Source organism: Talpa occidentalis, unplaced genomic scaffold (genome assembly GCF_014898055.3).
Source record: "Talpa occidentalis isolate TD23 unplaced genomic scaffold, MPIMG_talOcc4v2.1 talOcc4.2, whole genome shotgun sequence".
In the NCBI taxonomy this organism is placed as follows: domain Eukaryota; kingdom Metazoa; phylum Chordata; class Mammalia; order Eulipotyphla; family Talpidae; genus Talpa; species Talpa occidentalis.
The window spans coordinates 22,537,685-22,558,862 of NW_023602073.1; the positions used below are offsets into that span (position 1 = coordinate 22,537,685).

Genomic DNA, 21,178 nt, shown 5'->3' on the forward strand with positions numbered 1-21,178 from the left:
AATCCAAAATTATTCGTGTGAGTGCTCCCAAATTGGACAAAGCACATGGGTCACTGGCTAGGTTTTTGTTCTCTCTAAAGCATCAAGTTATATAGATGTTTCTATCTGGAAAAGTTTCTAAAACGTCAGGTGCACACAGTGAGCTACACCCAACTTAACATATATAAAAACCCTCATTTCTTCTAAAAAAGCAGAGTGTTGAAGGAGAAGGAGGAGGAGAAGCCAACAATGCTCAGGATGATGGTGACAGTGACAGCATCAAACCCACAAGTTCCAGCATCCACAAAATGTACGACTGCCTGTCACAACGCAAAATTCTCTGCATGTAAATTTTTCATTCAAGCTTGCCAAAGATCAGCTTGCTTTTTACTATTCTGTGCAATTTCCGAATTAAGTGACTTCACTGTGAGTGGGACTTTTTTATGCAACACATTACATCATAAATTAAGCCTAATAACGTTCCAGCTCTTAGTGGACACGGGTTGCGGCTTTATCTGAGAATGTGGGAAGCGTGCAGAGCTCTTCAGCGCTGGGGAACAGGGGGAAGCCACCAGTGCTCCCCAGCAGATAAATAGCACAATGAGCTGGCACGCTGACAAGTTGAGCGGCACATTCCTCCCCTGATTTCGATTTGTTATCAGAGTTTCCGTGGAAAACACACACAGGGGGACGGCCGCAGAGGAAGCAGCAGGCCTCTGTGTCCCAGCGATTCCGCGGGCTGTGCTCACTCACTGAGTCACTCACCTCGTAGCCTTTCTCCAGCAGGAATTCGGCCAAGTACGAGCCATCCTGGGAAGAGAAGGAAAAGGGACAAGTGTCAGACCCATCACGACCAGCATGGAAGGCAGCCAAGGCTGGGGGTTTGGGGAAAGGCATTGGGAGGCTATAGAAGTTTCAACAAAAGGCCATGACAACCGAAATAACAAGAGCGCAGGGGATGGGGTCACAGCGTGGCGCATGGCTCGCCCGGCATTTCCACATCTCCTGCGTCGGTGTGACGGCGTCACAGGCACAGGGAAAGAGTCTGAACCCCAGGGGTGAGAAGTGGCACAAGGAGCATGCAGCTTCGGGGAATCAGAAGAGCTGGGGTGGTCTGGCCACTTACCAGCTGTGTGAATCCTGCAAAATCCGTGTGGCAAAGCAAAGGGCCTCAGTTACAGGGACCTAAAATGGGAATCTGGCTACTTCGAGGGGTTGTGAAAGAAATTACAGGTGGAGGGCTGGCACGAGAGCTCTGGAGCTTGGAAAGAAGATGCGAGTGGAGAAAGGGAAGGCCGTGGGAGCTGCCTTCCGCCCCAAGGATCCCAGAAGGTCACCACAGAAACAGTTTCGGGAGGTGGGGGCAATCAGTCTGATATTCTTATTGCTGAATATGATGTGTGCACAACACATGGACTTTAACTAAAAGGCGGGTGCTTGCTTTTTGTAAAACATTAAGTACTTCATTTGTGCGCATTCTCATCACACAGCCGATCTCTACATAATGATGAAAGTGTCTGACTAAACAGATTTTCAACTGGTTTTTGATAATTCCTTTAAAAATGTCTGATAAGAGATGTTCATTCAACTAAATCATTTCATGTGCCACTTTTAGGGAAAATAAGTAAGAGGGCCTTCTAGTTAGACGATTCAGAAGCCAAAGGATGAGAAAATTTCATTCTAGTAAAACTTTTTTTTTTTAATATTAAAAAAAAAAAATCACCAGCCTCACTCAGAACATGAGTTGGGAAGACATTTTGTCATCAATCTCATAGCTGTCCATCTGCTTCAAGTCTAGGAAGGGTCCCTCCATCCACCCAGGATTAAACATAAAAAATGGACTAGACATGTGTGTGTTTAAAAGTAGGGAATATTTGGGCTCTGTCGGTTTCTCAGTTTCAAAAAGCTGCAAAGACCACTTTGAGCTCCAAAAGCTTCTTTTACCTACCAGGTAAAAGAAAACTGAAGCAACTGGTTATCAGGACCTGACTTAAAGCTGGACCTAAGAGTCCTGAGAGGGACGGGGCTGCCCATGTTTCCCTCACTGAGGCAGAGGTGACGCGGTACTCCAGGAGGACGGCAGCGAGCAAGCCAGGGACCCAGTCTGTGGCTCCATAAGGCTCCAGCCGCTTCCTCTGACTTCCTGACTTCCAACGGCTCACATGGAAAAGAGAAAGGCCTGGCATATCCCTTTTCTTCTCAATCTTATGATAGACACACAATCGTGTGGTTTTTATACACACACCATACGGTCTGTCAGAAAAGAGAACTGGACAATCCAGACCAGGCCGAGGCAGCCTGCATCGACCATCAGAAGTGCGAGAATCATGAGAAATCAATCAGCGAGGAAACAACTTCATAGAAAAAGGATCGACAATTAGCATACTTTTACAGCGAGTTGGAAAACCGTATAAAGTATGAAGTTCCATCTTGGTTTCGGTAGGACTGGCATCATCTTGAAACAGGCAATGCTATTCTGTTCACATTTTATAATTTACCTTGGGATAAAAAGTTTAAACGCTTTGTGTTCTACCATAGCAGCATAGAATGTTTTAAAAAGGAATGGGGGTAGGCAGAGAAAGTGCTGGAGATCCTTGGGGGCAGGGAGAGTGGTGATTATGTAGAAAGCTGATGTGAAACAGACCTGACCAGGACTGAACCCTGTCAATAAGGTCTTGTTCTTCTCACCCAGGCCGCTTCTCAAACTTTCCAACCACACTGGAACATTCTGAACCAGCAGTGGCACTCACTTCCTCCTCACTTCCTTGCCAGGTCTCTCAAGTGATAGGGCCCAGACTGCACAATGAGTGGGAAAAGCAGCAGAGCAAGGGCTCCTGGTCTCTGGCCCAGGGAACCCAGCTGGCCTCCCCTCATCCTTTCCCCAGGTCCCCAGGGGCCCCTGCAGGGAGACACAGTATCTCGGCTGGCTGGCGTCAGCCTCGTCGGTGGGGTCATCCTTTCTGTCTCTCTAGAAGAACACGGCTTCTAGAATCAGACCCATGACTGAAATGTCCTGGCAACTGAGAAACTACAACCATTAAGTTCTGACATGATGCTCTTTGGAAACCGAGGAGCTGAAACAGACTAGCTTTCCAACTCATTCACTGTGACCCTAGTTACTCTGGTAACAAACATCAGGGTTTGGTCCTAGTTATAAAAACTTTTTAATTGGAGAGATAAAGTCCAATTGTGATTCTTTCACACTTAATTCTGCATGTGGTGAATAAGGGGATCCCTTTCCTATTAAATGTTGGATACAGCTTTAAGTAATCACCCAATTTTAACATCTTCAAGATGCAGAAATATTTTCCCTCTCATTCTTGCAGGAATCCAGTCTGGAAGGCAGATAGGCACATAGCATCTGAGGTGCCTGGGGCACTGGGAGGCCAGCCCACGAGCCTGGTGTCCCACTATTAAAGCTGAAGCCAGGACTAGAATGCAAGCCCCTCTCCCCACCCCACCACCCTAACACTGACCTAGGTAATAATCCCCTTCTCTCCCTCCTCTACCCAGGACCTGGCTAGACATGTCAAAACCCAATAAAATAATAAAAAACCAAAATGAAGACATTTGGAAACCAAATTGGTTTAGGCATTTTCCATTAAGGGTGTTTTATGAATTAAATAGTGCTTTCATCAAGTGACCCCAACCCAAGTTGTCCTTAATTTCGGAGCACTCCAGAGCTTGGAGGAGGGAGGCAGGGCTGTGGCTGAGCTTTCCCAGGTCCTGTTTTAGCACTGGCACTTCTGGGGAAGGGTCTGGTGTTGTTCAGAGGTAGACTCAACCAGACTATGGGTGTATTTGGGGGTGTATTTGGAAGTGTATTTTGGGGTGTATTTGTGGGGTCAGGGCCATGGCGCAGGGTCCAAAAGGGCCAGATTTAGGTGTGCCCAATTCCTAAGTTCCCTGTATGTGGGTGTCTCTGTTCTCCCCCTTTCATGGAGTCCTCAGAAATGTTCCAGATAAACACCCGTGAAAATAAAAAGGAATTCCAGAAATCAATTGAACCATACCTTGACTAGAGTATGAAAATTACCTAAATTTCACAGCTATCAAAAGCTGAAGGGAGTACAGAAAGTTTCCCCTTCTCTCAGTGGCCGTAGATGGCTGAAATAAGCACTGGCTGACCCTCAAGTCCACCCCACGCCCAAACAACCGTGGCCATGTGGGCACGCCTCCCCCGGCAGAGGGAACTCGAAGTTCTCTCTTTGCCAAACGTGAATGCCCAAACTACAGCCCAGAGGGACAAGTGAAAAGGACTCTTTCCTGCACAATCTGAGAACCTGTTCCCGTGGGGCTATGTTGTGCTGTATGGTTTAGCTTCAGAAGCTCCTGGCAGTTTCCTTGAACAGAACAGGACAAGGAGTCTTGGGCTAAAGGCATGGCATGCTCATAAAATGCAGGTCTTTGTTAAGATGATCTCAAGCATCAGGAAATAGAATGGCCTTTCAGAAAGGCCCCTTTACAAAGCCTTTTATGCTCTTTAACTCTCTGTATTCTACTACTCTAATATAAGCATCCTTTCACCTGATCGCAGTTACAATGTCAAATCACCTGGAGCCCCACCCAGTAAGAGAAACAGGAAAGTGGGACCTCCCTGGTGGCACAGGGGGTTAAGACGCAGCCTATGAAGCTATCCACAGCCACTACAGCATGAGTTCAATACCTGGCCAGGGAGATACCCACATGGCACAGCAGACCTCTCCTGTCTCCCCTCGGCTCCCCTCGGCACTGGATTTCAGTCAATCCGACTGTTCTGTTTCCCACTCTGTCACTAGTGAATCCTCTCACCCCTACACCTCTGGCTTTTACCTCAGTTCTTGTATGCATAAATAAATAAATCTTTAAAAAAGAGAGAGAGATAAACATGAAAGCACCTCAGTGGTGAGCTGGGGATGCTGTTTTGAGTTAAATGAAAACTTCCACCAGGAAGACTAGCCACTGCCATGGAAGGAACCCACAGGCTAAGTTGGAGAAGTATTGTTACTGGTTCATATTTGTGACACAAATCATTGGCTAAAAGCTCCTTCAAACACACAGAATTCAAGATATCATGGGGATTCATTCATCCAACTCCCTCATTTTACAGGCCAGGAAATTGAGGTTCAAAGCAGTTAAATGTTCAGTGTACAGTCACACAGCAAGGAAGCAGCAGAAACTGCACCAAGAAATTGCCTTTGGACTCCCAGACTTCAGAATTTGCCACTAAAAAATAGTGTGACAGGATCCACAATAAAGAGACTGACTTATTGTGTATAGCAGAGAATCAAGTGGGGCAAGGCCAGGGTGAAAAACAAGAGCACAACCAATGATGATCAGCAGAGGGTGAGTGACTGACAAATAGGAAACAAGGAGCCCTCCAATATTCCAAACAAGTAACTTCCATGTCTTGCAGTCTTGGAAGATGAAAACGATTTCCCCATGCAAGCTACTATTGCCAAAGAACTTTCACTTCTTTTGATTCACCTTCTGCTGAAGAGGAACACAGTCATCTATACGCGTAACCAGCAAACAATGAGGAGTGGATGGTGCCCTTCATGGAGGACAATCCACTAACGCCCCCTCCACCGGTCCATTGGGTGGAGAAGAGCCCTTGAGGCTGGTGCTCCCTGGCTGGAGGCAGACCCCAGGCACACACAGAGGAGTCCCGGTGGGCTGTGCTGCAAGCACACACCTTTCAGGAAACCGTGATGGGCTGGGAGGTGACCACCACCATTGTAGAAAGCAGCCAGGTGCTGCCTGTCACCCCACATCTGCTGTTCCATGACCCTGAATTCTTTGTCCCCAAACATGCTCAAGGGCAGGAGGTTGTGACGTGAAGTCTTGAGTCCATGGTAAATTAAGTTTACATATGATAAAATATCCGTGGGAAGAAATGACCTAAAAGCTTAATTTTTTTAATATTCTTTCCAATTTGAAAGGTTAAACAAGATGCTTTTGTTTTTATTTTCAAGACTCAAGTGATTTTTGTTTATGGCCTTGTTTGGTATTTTTCTAGGATTGTTATCTTTTATACGGTTTATCCATTTTTCTGGTATACTGAGTTTTGCCAATGGCTTATTCCCATGTCTCTAGAACATGTCTGAAATGGACTAACTTTATCTCCTAAAAACTACTCAAAAATGCTAGTTTGATACAGGTTAGCAAATTTTCACTGGTAGAACTCCCAGGAAACTGAGCTCAAAAACATGTTCCTTTCAAATTGCAAATGACTGGTGTAAACTCCTAGTTTAATGAGCAAGGAAGAATGCAAACACCAAAATCTGAACTTTAGGTATATCTGCACAACCCAGCAGTTGTAATAGTCTTAATGTCACATAGTAAAATTAATTTCTATAATTTAGGCAACATTATAAAGAAAATGGGATTGATGGGTTAAAACGGGGGGTGGGTAGAAAGGAAACAGTTATGGATATCAAAAGATAATTTTTAATTATGTAACTAGAGGAAGACAACACAGAAACACTCCAACAGAGTCCAGGAGATGTTTTAAAAGCCTTGACAGTAAATCCCAATGCAGCTATTAACACCGACGTGGCTGCGCGTGTACCTATTATGCGAACACATGAAGGGGGCCTGGACCTGCTCATCTCCAGAAGAGCCCAAAGCATACGGCATATCACTGGTTTTCTTTCCTTTTTTAAGTGTAAGCGCTTTCCATTTGAACCTCTATATTTCACTGTCCCCCTCTCCTATTCCTAACATTCAAGCTAGAGCTTTTATCCTTCAGAGGTAAAACGATCTGTACTATTGCCTCAAATGATGGTGAGGAGGAGAAGGAGGTCGGCAATAGTGGGCACTGACAGATCACTGCTCACAACAACCCTGTCTTGGCACTTTTATCTCCATCACACAAAGAGCAAACTGAGGTGAGTGAGACCAAGTAACTGTCCCAGGTCTCAGCGAGGATCTGAACGACTATCTAGATTTGTAATGAATTGTTTACATGGCGATCTGCTTCACTGACAAGATCTATCGCTCCAAACGACAAACCCACAGGTATTTTAACACAAAATGTGCTTTCTCTCAGAGGTATTAACAATGCAAAGCGCCCAGATTAGTGGCTATCACACAGCCACTTGGGCCATAGGTGTTATGGAACAGAGGACAGGAAGGAAATAAGAGATTGAGCCCCTGCCCTATTGCTCTGAGAAGTATCTGGGCGGCCAGGCATTTCCTGGCCTAGATAGGATTATGCTCCGACACTGGCGCGGACCGCCACATTTCACATGCCTCAGCAAACCCACACGTGGACAGGATGAGAACAGTAAGCAGGTAGCCCACACAGCTAATCAGAAGTTGTGCTATCAGGGAAACACCAGTAGATGCATGAGTCATGGGCACAGGGTGGCGGGGCTGTGTAGATGAAAGGCAAGCTATGAAATACTACCATGGTGGATGGCTCGGTGCCCTGGAGAAATAAATCACTGCACTTGAGCATGAAATCAAGGTGGGAAAAACAGAGGGAATACAAGAAACATATCCCGGTCACAATCCTTTTAAAGATCTGCCTAACTGGCCAGTTCAGTGCGGGTGTGAATGACTCCTTTCAAGTTTAGAACAATATACTAACTGAAAGTTTTTATAACTCAGGCTCCAAACATATTGAGAAAGATTTGTATAGATCGGCAGGCAAGTTAATAACAAATGACTGGCAAACTTCATACTTAAATAATAACCTCTTTGTAGCGACTTCATATAGCTTGTAATATGTATATACTAACAAATTCTGGAGTACACAGACATATAAATTATACAAATTTTGAAAGTAAGTGTTCCTCTCACTTTCCTTTTCCCTTTCTATTATCTCTTGAAGTGACAGTCCATACAATTACAGGCTGTTTCTTCGCAAAGCACATGCTTGCGTAGTTCTAATCATGCAAGTGATTTATAGAGGAAATGACTTTTTTGCAGGTACTCTTAAACAGAGCTGCACTTTGTCCAGTGTTCAAGGCCATGCTTAATGAAAAACTTTAAATTTGGAAGAAAAAAAAACCTGTACTGAAAAGGGAAGAATTATGAAATTTTAGTATTTACCTGATTTATTAACATTTCCTTGTACATTTCTTTTTATAATTTGTGCCCTGGCTAAGGAAGGAAGAAAAACAAATGTCCTTTTGTTTTGCGACTTTAAAAAGGTCATAACAGTAACAAAAGGATCCCCAAATACTGGTGGCTATATCCTTCCCCATGATACTGCACAGTCTGAATAGGTTGGTACTAAAATGTCACTCACTGCTGGTGACAAGCACAGTTTAATTATTTACAAATACTCTTGCTGTTTTTAACCAATTGTTTTCATGATTGTAAATAAGGGGCACCATCCAGTTAAGACTGTTCTTAAAATAAGTGCGAACGATCACTGAAGTGTCACTTAAGGACTCCCTGGTTGATTTCAGATTTGCTCTGCAACCTTGGAGCCCCCCTCACTGAAAACACTGTAAGTCACTGAAGAAAGACACACATTAAGAATGTGATTATAGTAACTTAAAATCATTGACAGAGGATACAATTCAAGCATGTTTACAGAGGGTGAGTGGAGAAACTGGGAAGCATCTCCCCAGAAGACTACACATCACTGTAGTGAATGGGAGAGCTCCTACAAACAGCAATTGGAGGGCTGTGGGGAGCAGCAAGCAGGTCTGAGAACCCCTCTCTAGGAGACCTAGTAATATGTCGATTTCACTGGGGCATGGCACCTGGGTGTAGAATCCGCTGGTAAACCTCAATTTTGTGAACTAGGCAATCTCTATACTTGTTAGGTTGGGTTCCAAGGTACATTAGGGTTCTGTCAGTCAGAGAAGGTACCAAAAGCCATTTGGAGGAGAAATAGCTTATTTACAAGTAGAAGCACATGCCTCCTTGAACTCGCAGCTCTCATTACATGAAGAGACTGGGGAACAAAGGGGCACAAGCACTGAGATGCTCAGAGAATGGTTTAAACTGGGGCTGATGCTTTGTTTTTACTTTGCCACTTGCTTTCTTTCCCCAGTCATAATGGAGTTGAACTTGGTTAGGCTGTAGCCTTTGTAAATCTGGACAACAGGTGTGATAGAAAGCATTAAGAGCATCCCATGTAAGAGCAAAGTTCTGCAAGGGTATGGGGGGGCGTGGTTAGGAGGCAGGGATGGGGGGAAGGAGGGTTGGGTTCTCTACGTTAAAAAATAGCATCCACCCTAGTAGGGGTTGGACATGACCTCCCATCACAGCCATAGTAGCACCAGGCTCCAAATCCCCAGCCTTGGCAGGGGTTTAGGCTGAAAACCAGGTGTCTCTAATTCACTCTAATCTGATCACAAGCACCTTCAGGTCTAACTAATCTTATAATACTTAAATCTCTGCTGCCTTGTTTCCCGGCTAGTCTCTCTCTTAATGCTTATGATTTATTTGGGGTATTTGACTATAGTTTTATAGATCTGGATCTACATTGTAAAAAAATTGAGAGCACTTTTTTCTACCAAAACAGACTTACATTCAAATAAGCTTTCAACTCTTAATAGATATGGTAGTTCAACCTCATCTTATAGCGTATATGTTCTTCAAAATATTTATGACTATTTCTATTAAAATAATAATATCTTACATTTCTATAACTTCTTTTGGTTGCTAAGTATGCTAAAGATATTTCTCCCATTTATAGCGTACAACATCCTGGTGAGGTACAGGATATTATCCCCATTTTTCCGGATTAGAAAATTGAAGTTCAGAAAGCTTAAATCCCTTGCTCAAGGTCACAGAGCTAGTTAGAAAACTTGGCAGAATATGAAACCAATTTCTCTAATCCAAACTGCAGTGTTATTTGCACAATACTTCTCCTTCAATCAAAATAAAAATGTTTCAACAGAAACAAGATGCCATTACAGTTTTTAAAGCTTTTCAACTACTAAAGGTGTATAAAAATGCACGTAAGGTACAGGGCAAAATAATCTTTCACAATAAGTATCCTCAATTACTTCTGCAACAGTCCATTAAGAATGACTGTTCATTAACCCCTACTTCAAGTAGACTAAACTAAACGTTCGTGTGTGTGTGTGTGTGTATGTTATGTGTCTCTGTGTGTGTGCAAGCACTAGAGTGCTTAAAGGGATGGCATGCCATTATTCTGAAGATAAAGAAAAAATGTAGGTTTGTACTTTAATTGTCAAGAGCAGATCCTGGGGAATCGGTGGATAAATGTCTACTAATATCTAAAAGGCTACGCAATGAGATATGACAAACACAGAGTAAGACGTATTGCTTACCCTTCCTATCTAGTGAGAAGACAGGGATCAATACATTATCATCATCGCTGTCACATCAGCAACCATATTAATGCCAATGTTCACTAACTGGATATTCCTGGGGGGTTCGCCAGTAATAACCAATAGAAATACATTGTAAGTCACATGTTTGATTTTAAATTTTCTAGTAGTAAAATTATTAAAAGGTAAATATAAGTAAAAGTTCATTTTATTTTTTAATTTTTTTAAAGATTTATTTATTTATACAAGCACTGGGTACAGTCAGAAGCTCGGGAGGTAAGAGAATTCACCAGAGCCAAAGCAGAGAACAGAACAGGCAGATTGATGAAATACACTGCTGAGGGGAGCAGCAGGCACGACAGGAGAGGGTTGTGAGCCATGTGGGACCCTCGCCAGTGGCCGGGGATCAAACCAATGATGCAGAGGCTGCAAGCAGCTTCGCAGCCCAGTGCTCAACCGCTGCGCCACCAGGGGAGGCCATAAAAGTTCATTTTAATAATATATTTATTTAACTAACTATATCTGAAATATCCTATCAATGATAATGAAAAATTAATGATGTTGGGTTGTGCAGCAGTTGAGCGCTGGGTTGTGAAGCTGCCCGCAGCCTCTGCAGCACCGGTTTGATCCCCAACTGCTCCCCTGTCACCGGAGGAGGGTCCCACATGGCGCACAGACCTCTCCTGCCACCCGCTGCTCCCCTCAGCAGTGTACTTCGGTCCTTCTGCCTGCTCTGCTCCCCGCTCTGGCTCTGGTGAATTCTCTCACCCTCCCGTGCTTCTGACTGTACCCAGTGCTTGCATAAATAAATAAATAAATAAATAAATAAATAAATAAATAAATAAATAAATAAATCTAAAAAAAAAATTAATGATGTTGATTTTTCTTTATGTTAACTTCTTCCAAAATCTATTACCTTACACAAATAGAACATCTCCATTCAGATCCAAATTTCCTTCAGGGATACCTGATCTATGTTTAGATTTCAAAGCAATCAGGACAAAGGGGAGTGGTGTGAGGGTGTAAGCCAAGTGTGGGCTGCCCTCTGTTAGCTGTAGTGGTAGGTTCCAGCATCGCCCCCAAAATATACCCATAACAGTGACTGCTAAAAAGTAGGTCACACCTCGAGGCTGTGTCAAAGAATTCCAAAAGCTGAAATACTATAAAATCATTTTCCTTTCCTATTCATACATAATTGGCAAAAATGGAGTACTTTTTTTTTTTTTAGAAAAACTGATTTGACTCTGGAGCAAAGGAATATCAGTTTAAAACATATCTTTTGTATGGGGAATATAAAAATAAAATTTATTATTAAAAATAAATAAATAAATAAATAAATAAATAAATAAATAAATAAATAAATAAAAAAAGAAAGGGCATTACCAGACACTACTTAAAAAAAAAAATAAAACATATCTTTTCAGGTTAACTCAAGAACTGTTCGTTATCCACATTGTATCCAAAGGAGTATCACCATAAACTGAAAACCAACTCTAACAATGCTCCTCAAATTCTGTTTTCACAGCCATTTAATGTAATACTATTAATAATTAAAGTCTTCTGCATACAAAAATGTATAAAAATGTAAAAATGTAGAAAATCATTTTGATTTCAACATAAATTCTCAATCTTCCCGCTAGGTCACAAATAAACTTTCACTTTTCCTTAAGCTTCAAATGTGTTTCATTCAAAAAGAGTGACAATATGAGGGAGAAAACATAAATCACATGTCCTGTTTTCCATACTAACGAGTAAGTGGCAAACATGCCTTTGTGCCAAGAAAGGGAATCTTATATTGAAGCAAATGTTATAAAAATCAGTGTAAAGCATGTCCCCAGGTCCAGCAACACTGAGCTGGTAAAGAGCACGGACCACAGCCTCACTCTCTTCTGTCTGCTTCAAGAGGTCTATTAACTGCTGATGTCTGGATAGAACAATGTCAGGGGACTTAGGACAATTTTTCAGAGTTTGCTTCAGAACAGAGTAGAATGAAGCAATTAAAAAAAAAAAAGTTACTTTCCAAAATTCTATTAAGTGAGGATATTTGACCTAATCTGTCATGACACAAACTGTCGTGTGCATCTGAAATTCTTCTTTGATATCCATAAAACATCGAAAAACATCAATGCTACAAATTTGGTATTTCTGCACACAAATACACTTCACTTCTTTGAAAATCTTTAATCCTTTGAGCTAAAGGACACTTACAATATTAACCAACAGATTCAAGTAGTGTATGACTTACCTAAATATTAAGACAAACAGTTGAAATTTTTCAAATTTCACATCGATTAATGTTTAATACTCTTAGAAAGATCTTGCATTCCACAGTCAATTGTTTGGTGATTTAATTAAATGCCATTAAGATTTAATAAACTATATTTTTCTTTTCCTCATAATTTTCTAATTAAACCAGTAACGGAAGTAATTTCCTTCACTGACTCTACAACTAAAAAATGATTTCCTCTTCTGTGTGTTAATTCAAGCCATTTTATAAGTGGCCAAAGTTACAAGTTCACATCTTGTTAAAAATTTAAAATCTCTTGGCTATTTATTTCAGATTTCGAGCAACAAAATGCATTCATTCATTTTCAATTTTTGAGAGGAAACAGCTAATCAAGCCCACTATGGATATGTTGAAAATATCTCTTAGATTCATTCCCCTTATTCTCTTTAAAGTCTTGAACACAACAAACATCTTTTCTGTTTTGTTTTTCTGACTATACAGCCAGTTCGTGCATCTGTGCTCAATTCTGCAGCAGCTGCGTGTGCGTGTTTTAGATACCAAAATTGTTCTATACTTCTTTTAGCTAGAAAAACAATTCAATTATATTTTAATTAAAATGATAAGCATTTCTATTTAATTAACAGTGATGACTTCATGTGTCATGTAAACTATGCTGTCTGCAGAGAATCTTCAGAAAAACACATTCCAGAGTTAGATAGAACACAGAAAAAAAACATTCAAGGTGATTATATGAGTTCACACCAACAAAACCGGCAGTGTGTTTATGTGTGAAATGTATCAGTTAAAGTGAAATGTAGTCCTAGTGAAACAACGAGCTTATGTTCAACAGAAACAGGTTTTATGTTGCTTCTGTTTTAAACATTCAGCTCCTTGGTCCTATTAGTCACATCTTAATTGTCCAACAGCCACATATGGCTCCTGGCTACAATTCTGGACAGTGCAGTGACAGACTGTGTTCTCAGCAGCTTATAATTATTAACTTGGGCAATCCTCCCAACGACTCTTTAAAGTATGGACTCTAATTATCCCCTATTACAGACAAGGAAACTTAGGCAGAAGCAATTAAGTGACTTACCCAAAGTCACACAGTTATTAACCAGCAAGCTTGGGATTTAGGCCCAGACAGTCTGACTCCACGGGCTCCTGCCCACTGTGCCACATAGCCCAGAGTTCAACAGGGCAGGAGTTTGATGAGAGATGACACAAGGCTGCAAGGTCTGTGGAAAATGGAAACCAAGCTACTCGACAAGGAAGAGAAGGCGGCCCCGGCCCATAGGAAGGTGCAGAGAGAGAGACTACAACTGAAAGACCCGCGTTGCAGATGAAAAGGGAAAGTGACTGGAGTGGGAGGAGTGGGCGTGATGTGAGCAGATGCCAGCTGGTCATGTGGGCATGGGAGATGCCCAGCCGTTGAGTTACTGTGAGTGGTGGACCAAAGAATGAACCCTGAAGACACAGCCACATCCTCGTCACTGGAACCCACATGTGATCTCAGATGAGAAATGTCTCAGCAGATGTGGTTCAGCTAAGGATGTTGAAATGAGGAGGCTGTTTTGGTTTCCTTGGGGGTGGGTCCCAGTAAAAGTGTCCTTGGGTGGGGGGGGCACAGAGAGATTTCACAGACAGCAGGCCATGTGACCTCAGAAATAGAGATTGCCGTGAAGTGGCCGGAAGTTACCTAAAACGAAAGGGGCAAGGAATGATTTTCGCCTAGAACTTCTGGAAGGAGCACCTCCCTACCCACCCTTCATTTCAGATTGCTGGCCTTCAGAATCTGCTTCTATATATTTATTCCAACTCCTCACATCCAGCCCTGATGTTGTAATACCAGCTGTCACTAGGTCACTTTCTTTCCCCCACTCCATCCCTTGGCCTGTCCCTGTCCCTCCCCCACCCTCTCTGTGCATTCATGTCCAGCAGTTTTTGCGTTTGCCTTTATCAAATCATCTGTGACGTAAATGTCCAGTATTTGTTCTTGTTATTCTGCCTTGCTCTATGCGACATCATTCCCTCCAGCTCCCTCCATTTGCTGTAAACACACGCCATCTGTACTCACCACTGAACGGTATTCCATTGTGGGGACAGAACATGTCTCCTTGACCCAGACATCTATCAGCAGACACATAGGCTGCTCCCACATGCTCCCCATCATAGGCCACGCTGCCCAGAAGCTATGGGCAGTGGCTGGTGCATGGCACTGGGACTCAGCCAGGGTGACAGGAAAGCACCACTACCAGGTTTATCTGCTCACAGACACCCCACTCCCCACAAGGGAGAAGGCTGGTAGTGAAAGAGAACACTTAGTAACACCTAGCATTCCCCCAACAAAGCATGGGATATCCGGACCCAAGACCCAAACAGGAGACTTGTGATTCAGGCAATCAGATGGGAACTATGTCCACACAGCAAAACAGAACCACTGACGCTTTTGAGACACGCTGCAGGAGGTCCACCACTTGGGGTGAGCAGATCCTGGACACTGTGAACCTCATCCCCAGTGACTCTGACGACAGAACACACTGCTCAGGAGGCCAGAGGTATAACCACTGAGTTACCACCGCAGTTTGTTTGCTGGCACTCTGCACTAAGGAAGTCACCGCCTTGATGAGGTGCTTCAAGTCTCAGGAGGGACACTGACAAGTGAAAGTGGCTTCAGAGAGTGACAAATACAAAATGACATAAAGGAATGAAAGGAGCGTTGTTCGCAGAGAACAATATTTAAAGGGGAAACACACAATGGTAGCTTCAAGTAGCTGAAGTTCAACTGAAATTCAAATAAAGCAGAGCAAATGCACTGCAAAGGTCTGAGAAAAGGCCAAAGCTAAGCACACAAGGAGAGGGGGCTTGGGCTGATGTTCGGCTCTTGCTGGACATTTGCAGGAGCCCCTGGCCCATTTGGATGGTCCTGCAGAGACTGGGAAGCCAACTGGATGACCCATAAAATGCCCATGCTGGGGAGGAAGTTGGCGCAGAAAACCAACTAGTTTCCTCCAACTCAGGAGCACGTGGCCTGGGCTGGCGTAACCTGTCTGTCATGGCCACATGCGTGGCTGGAATAATAACTGAAGGAAAAAACGCTGTGTTAAACTAGGGTTGAAACACAAAAATATTTCCAAAATGGTGCAGCACAGGCTCTAGCCCCCTGCCCAAAACAGTGGCCTCCTCATGTGTCCATGGGTGGGTGCCCACTGATGAATTTCAGTCTCATGACACAAAACTCGGAACAGGAACCTATCCCTGGAGGTGGGTTCTGAGCAGGCAGGGCGGGAAGGGTAGACTAACAGTACTTAACAAGTGTTTATTTGAACTGACGATCAGTCCCCAGGCTCAGAGAACCACAGGATGGAAAGGACGATGACCAGGTAGGCGGGCAGCCACTGTCCAGAAACCGGACGTGTGACCACACACTGCCAGTGGCTGCTCTCCCGGTGCGGCGGCCACATGCCGAGGCCCCACAGTGCCCAAGTGTCCGCTTGGCACCTTCTGTGAATGCTAATTACACACCAGGAAGTCTGGGTTTAGCTCAGGTTGCATTTTGCCTCTGCCTCCCCCGCCTCTCCCTGCTCCTCGCCCCACCACCCTCCTGTAATAGGCGTAAATTTGGGTCCCACTGGTTTCGGGCTAATAATATCCATTTGGCAGCAACTGTCTAATAGGCAAGTGCCCGACAATAGGCGCTGTGTTTTCTTACAAGGTGGAGGGAATTACAGCACTTGAACAAAGGCCTTATTATCTACCTCTCACTGCACGCTCACCACCAGCCCGTTTCCATTTTATGTTTTCGTCTCTAGGCCTTAAGACAAAGGGGAGAGAAGGTTCATGTTCATGTATGAAGGGGCCATTTTCTAACCTAACAACATGAGACTACACATAGGCCCTGCTGTGGGTGGAACTGCGACCTCGTGCGCTGAGGTCCTGACCCTTACCTGGGGATGTGGCCCCGTGGTAACAGGGTCTCTGTGGATGTAATGAGTGAAGATGAGGTCACATGGGTGGAGGGTGGGCACCCATTCCAGTCTGCTGCCTCTAAAGGTGGGGAATTTGGACACCAGCACATAGAGGGGAGAATGACAGATAAGACAGACAGACAGACAGACAGACAGAAAGATGGATGCCTGGATGGATGCATGGATGGATGGATGGATGGATGGATGGATGGATGGATGATAAATAGGTAGATAGGCAAGGAGATAGACAAGTGAATGGATGTATATAGGCAGACACACACAAATGGAGTATTATTCAATCATAAGAGGAAATCCTGCCATCTTGAACAACATGGCCAGAGTGAAGTAAGTCAAGCAGGGAAAGGTTGAATACTGAATGATTTCACTCCAGGTAGAATCAAATTTTAAAAAAAGGAACAGCAAAAGAGATAAAATTTGTGGTTACCACAGCAGCGAAGGTAGGGTGGAAGTGGATGGAAGTTGGAGAAGGTGGTCAAAAGGTACAAAATTCCAGTTTTTAAGATGAACAAGCACCAGGGATGTGAGGCACAGCAGCTACAAGTAACACTGTTGTGTGAGATTTATATATATATATATATATGTATGTATGTATGTATGTATATAATAGAATATATAATTTACACACACGCATATATATATACACACACATATACACATACATATATTCATATATGAAACTTACTAAGCAAGAAGACCTTTTGAATTCTCATCTAGGGAAATAAAACACTTCTGTTTTCATCTGTATGAGATGATGTAACAATGTTAACTTATTGTGGTAATTTCACATTACATGTAAGTCTAAGCACTATGCTGTGCACCTTGAACTTCTATAGCGCTAGATGTCAATTTTATCTCAATAAATCTGGGGGGAAATCAGATGTTTCCTAGTCTTTCATGTTACAGTCAGTCAGGTGAGGACATGGAGAAAAAACACTACTTCATTCCACTCACAGGCCCTGGAAACAGGAGGCAAGCAGGCCATGCAGAGCCACAGGCATGCCTCGGGTGTGAGAGGCAGAAAGCAGAAGCGAAGAATGCTGAGTCTGTGACTGGGGATTCTGGGAAAGGCAGGGAAGGGCAGGGAGGTTGAAGCTTGCTAGTTAGAATAATTTCAAAAAGTTTCAAGTTGCAGTAAGGTCCCTAGATACCTGAGACCTGGCTCTTAGGATGACTGAGGTGGGGACATTGCCCCCTGGGGGTCAAGGGGTCAGAGAGAGGCAATGTGGCTCCAGATTGATTAATTTGATATCAAGGGCAAGCTCCCAGCTGGAACCTTTGCTCTCTCTGTGAGGACTAGCTGGCCCCAGGAGTATCTTCAAGCCTTCTAACCTTGGAGGCTGCTGCATCCCCCATTGAGCAGTGGGAAGAAGAGGAGCTCCAGAGAGGGTAAGGACAGAAGATGACTTTCTAGGAAAAGGGCTGACCCACAAAAAAGAGACTGGCCAGCCCAAGCGGCTCCAAGTGCCCCCAAGTTGCCCAGGTTTGGGGAGAACACGGCAGAATGAGGTGGGGATAAGGACTACAGTCACTATCACCAAGACAAGAATCCCCAACTTTCAGTGAAGGAAATAACAAGAGGTGTGAATGGATCTGCATTTTAGTTCAGTTTCTCAAATTTCAGTCCATATGTAAAAGAACAGTAACAAAAGTCTTAAATATTAAATTAGAAAAGACAACCCAATCGGAATACCAGCAAACGCATGAACAAATACAGAACCCAAATTGCCTGTAATCCTAGTGAAGATAATCAGTCTTCACTAGTAATCAGGGAAATGCAGTCCAAAGCCACAGTGAGATAAGCATTTACACCCACTAGGTTAGCCAAGATCTAAAAATCTACTGAAATCAATTATTAGCCAAGACACATTCATGAACACAGTGGATAGGGCTAGCCAACAGATTGGTCAAGCCACTTGAAATGATAGTGGTTGCTTCTATTCCACTGCTGAAGCTGCTCATGGCCTAAGAGGCAGGCTATCCCCTAGAGACTCCTGTGGATGACACAAAAAATTTCCACAGAAGCATTTGTTGTAAAAGAAATAGAAACATTTCTTGGACATCCAAATGCCCAACAATAGGAAAACTGGCAGATTGTGGTATATTCTGAAGAGTGGCTCTTACACAGAAGTAGAAATGATTAAAGTATATTTACTCATTCAAAATCGACAAACCTCATGAACAACACGGAATGAAAAAGATATCCAGTGCTGTTTGATATAATTTTTACAAACTAAAAAATACACAAAGCATTAATCATAGTGTTCATTAATCATTAAACATTCATAGAAGATAAAACTGTAAAGAAAAGCAGAAGAACAGGCAAATATCAAGATACTGGTAATCTCTAGGCTGTGACAAGGAAGAATGCAGTGAAAATTCACCAGGATTCTACAATTTTTCTAAAACATGGGTGGTAGATTAGCCCAGGTTTTCATTTTATTATTATACCTCCTGAATTACATAGATATTACAAGTTTGTTTTCATGTATCAAATATTTCCTAATCAAGAATAAATAATCATCAGGTAAGAGAAGCAAACTACATGCCCATCCCCTGCTGCCTTCCCGCTACCAGGCCAGTGTGGTACCAGGGTCCTCTGCGCACCCAAGTCCTGCCCCAGAGCTCCAAGAGGGCTTTGCCAGTCCTGGACCTAAAACCTGCCTTACTCCTTGCAGTGTTAGATGTTCCCCACAGCCTTTAACCTTGTAAATGTTCACACCTCCACAACAGTTGATGAAATAGTACATAACACCCATTAATCCTTCACTTTGGCTCACCAATTAGTAGCCTTATCTTCCACCCTATTTCACACATACACTCCCTTTTACTTGTTGGGGGAAGAACAACTGTAAGTTGCAGCCACAGACCACATCTCACCCTTTATGGTAGCTCCGTGGTATGTGGTTCCTTAGCATGCGGACACTCTCCTGTTAGTGCAGTACTCTTAGTCCAGTCCATAGTCAAGTTTCACAAATGCCCTCAAAATGTCTTTGTAACTTATTTTTAATTCAATATCCAACTATCGTCTGTGTCCTGCATGTGGTGGTGAAGTCAGCCAGTTGTGCAGGCACGTAAAGGCAGAGTTAGACCTGGCAGAGCATACCAGGCAGACTGAAAGTCAAAGAGCAGCAGAGTGGGAGACAAATCAGAGAGCCACTTGGAGAGTTCAGAGAGAGGCGGTTAGGTTCTAGGAAGGGTGGTGATAATGAGCACATAACAGACAACAAAGTTAACACTTAACAGAGCAGAGGGAAGGAAGAGCCAACCTGACTAGAATAATGGACCTCTTGGGTGGGCCGGTTTGGTGGGACAACACTCAGGCATCTTGAGTTTCACATGGTAGCGAAATACGTAAATGGACACCCTCGAACGACCTGTGGGTGTATACAACTGGTGTCTAGTTGAGCTGCACAATCTCCAGTGGCCCTTGTAGCTAAGACCAGGATGCTATAATATTAAAAAAGAGGCCAAGGATATCCTTCAGTATTCTGCTGGAATTAACTTCTCCCCTGCTTTACACTTGCACATACTCAAATGTGTTTTAACCAGGAAGAAAGAAACTTTCCTTATAATATGGAAGTCTGGGCTTTTTCTTGCTTCAACTGAATGGTAATTCCCTGCAAGGGTGTGACAAGGTGTGCACCTTCTGTCCTCAGAGTGCCCTGGTGCAGGCTGTGGTTGGCTGCCACTCTTTTCCCAAGTGTACTCTAAACCCAAGGACAGAGTTAACCGTCAGGTAGAATCTGCCAAGAACGCCTTCCCAAAGATGAACTCGGGACCAACCTGGTGAAGACGGACAGGAAGCAAATTAGCAGAAGATGCTGGTGCTATTCTCGGCAGAGGGTCTGAAGACATAGACAGGAAGTCACGAGGGGCCTTCTGTACAGAAGGAGCAGAGGGCAGGAGAAAGGAGAGCCCCATTGTGTGCTGATTCAGTTGTTTCTTAAATTTAGTGTCTATATTCTTTCACTATGTCAGAGACAGCACTTGGAACAGAGAGAAGAAGATACTCAGATAACTCTTCAATCCTGACAAAACCTAGAACAAGTTACTAGTCAGCCAAATGGCCAAAAGGGAAGCTCTGAAATCATCAAGATAATCAAAATGGTGACTGTTAACCCTCTGATCCTGCAGATTCTGCCTACAGTAGACACACACACACACACAAGTGATAATTTTAATGGTACATGACACTGGTCGCTAGCCCAGAAGAGACGCATGAGATTCTGAACCTAAAGTTTCCAGTGACTTAGTCCAAAAGCATTAGGGTATTCTGATAATATTCCAAAAGGGGGAAAGGAAAGGGCCAAGACATCAGATTGCTGTAACTTTGAAACCCTAGAGTTAGTAGTCTCCAGCCTGGCATGAAGACAAGGGACACCTCTGCTCCAATCCCGGGTCAGTGCTCCAATCCCCTCTTCATTTACCAATGCACCCCTCTGCTCCCTACATTGACGCATGCCATCAGCATCCAGCAAGTGAAAAGAGCAACCATCTCTTCCTTTTTATAGAGATTCAACCCTTCACGTGCTGCTTACAAAGCAGATCATGCCACAAAACCCAGAACTTTTCTCTGAGGATCTCAAAAAATATAAAGACACATTCCAGTGCACAAAATGCTTTGGATGTAGAGAATTCAGAGAAATTCCCCTGAGCATACTAGATAATTCAGGAACTTAGAAACTAAAAGTAGTTACATTTTATGCATAATGAAATAAATGTGTTGCTGACAAGACTTCTTA

The 21,178-nt window shown here is 43.3% G+C and overlaps 1 protein-coding gene across 1 annotated transcript in view; it reads right to left on the reverse strand.

Annotated features, from left to right (window-relative positions):
* Positions 1 to 21,178, reverse strand: part of GMDS (GDP-mannose 4,6-dehydratase) — a 544,099-nt gene that overhangs the window by 430,243 nt on the left and 92,678 nt on the right. The window contains exon 2 of the mRNA XM_054698418.1: positions 745 to 789. Coding sequence (XP_054554393.1) covers positions 745 to 789 — 45 coding nt within the window. The remainder of the gene's footprint in view (positions 1 to 744; positions 790 to 21,178) is intronic.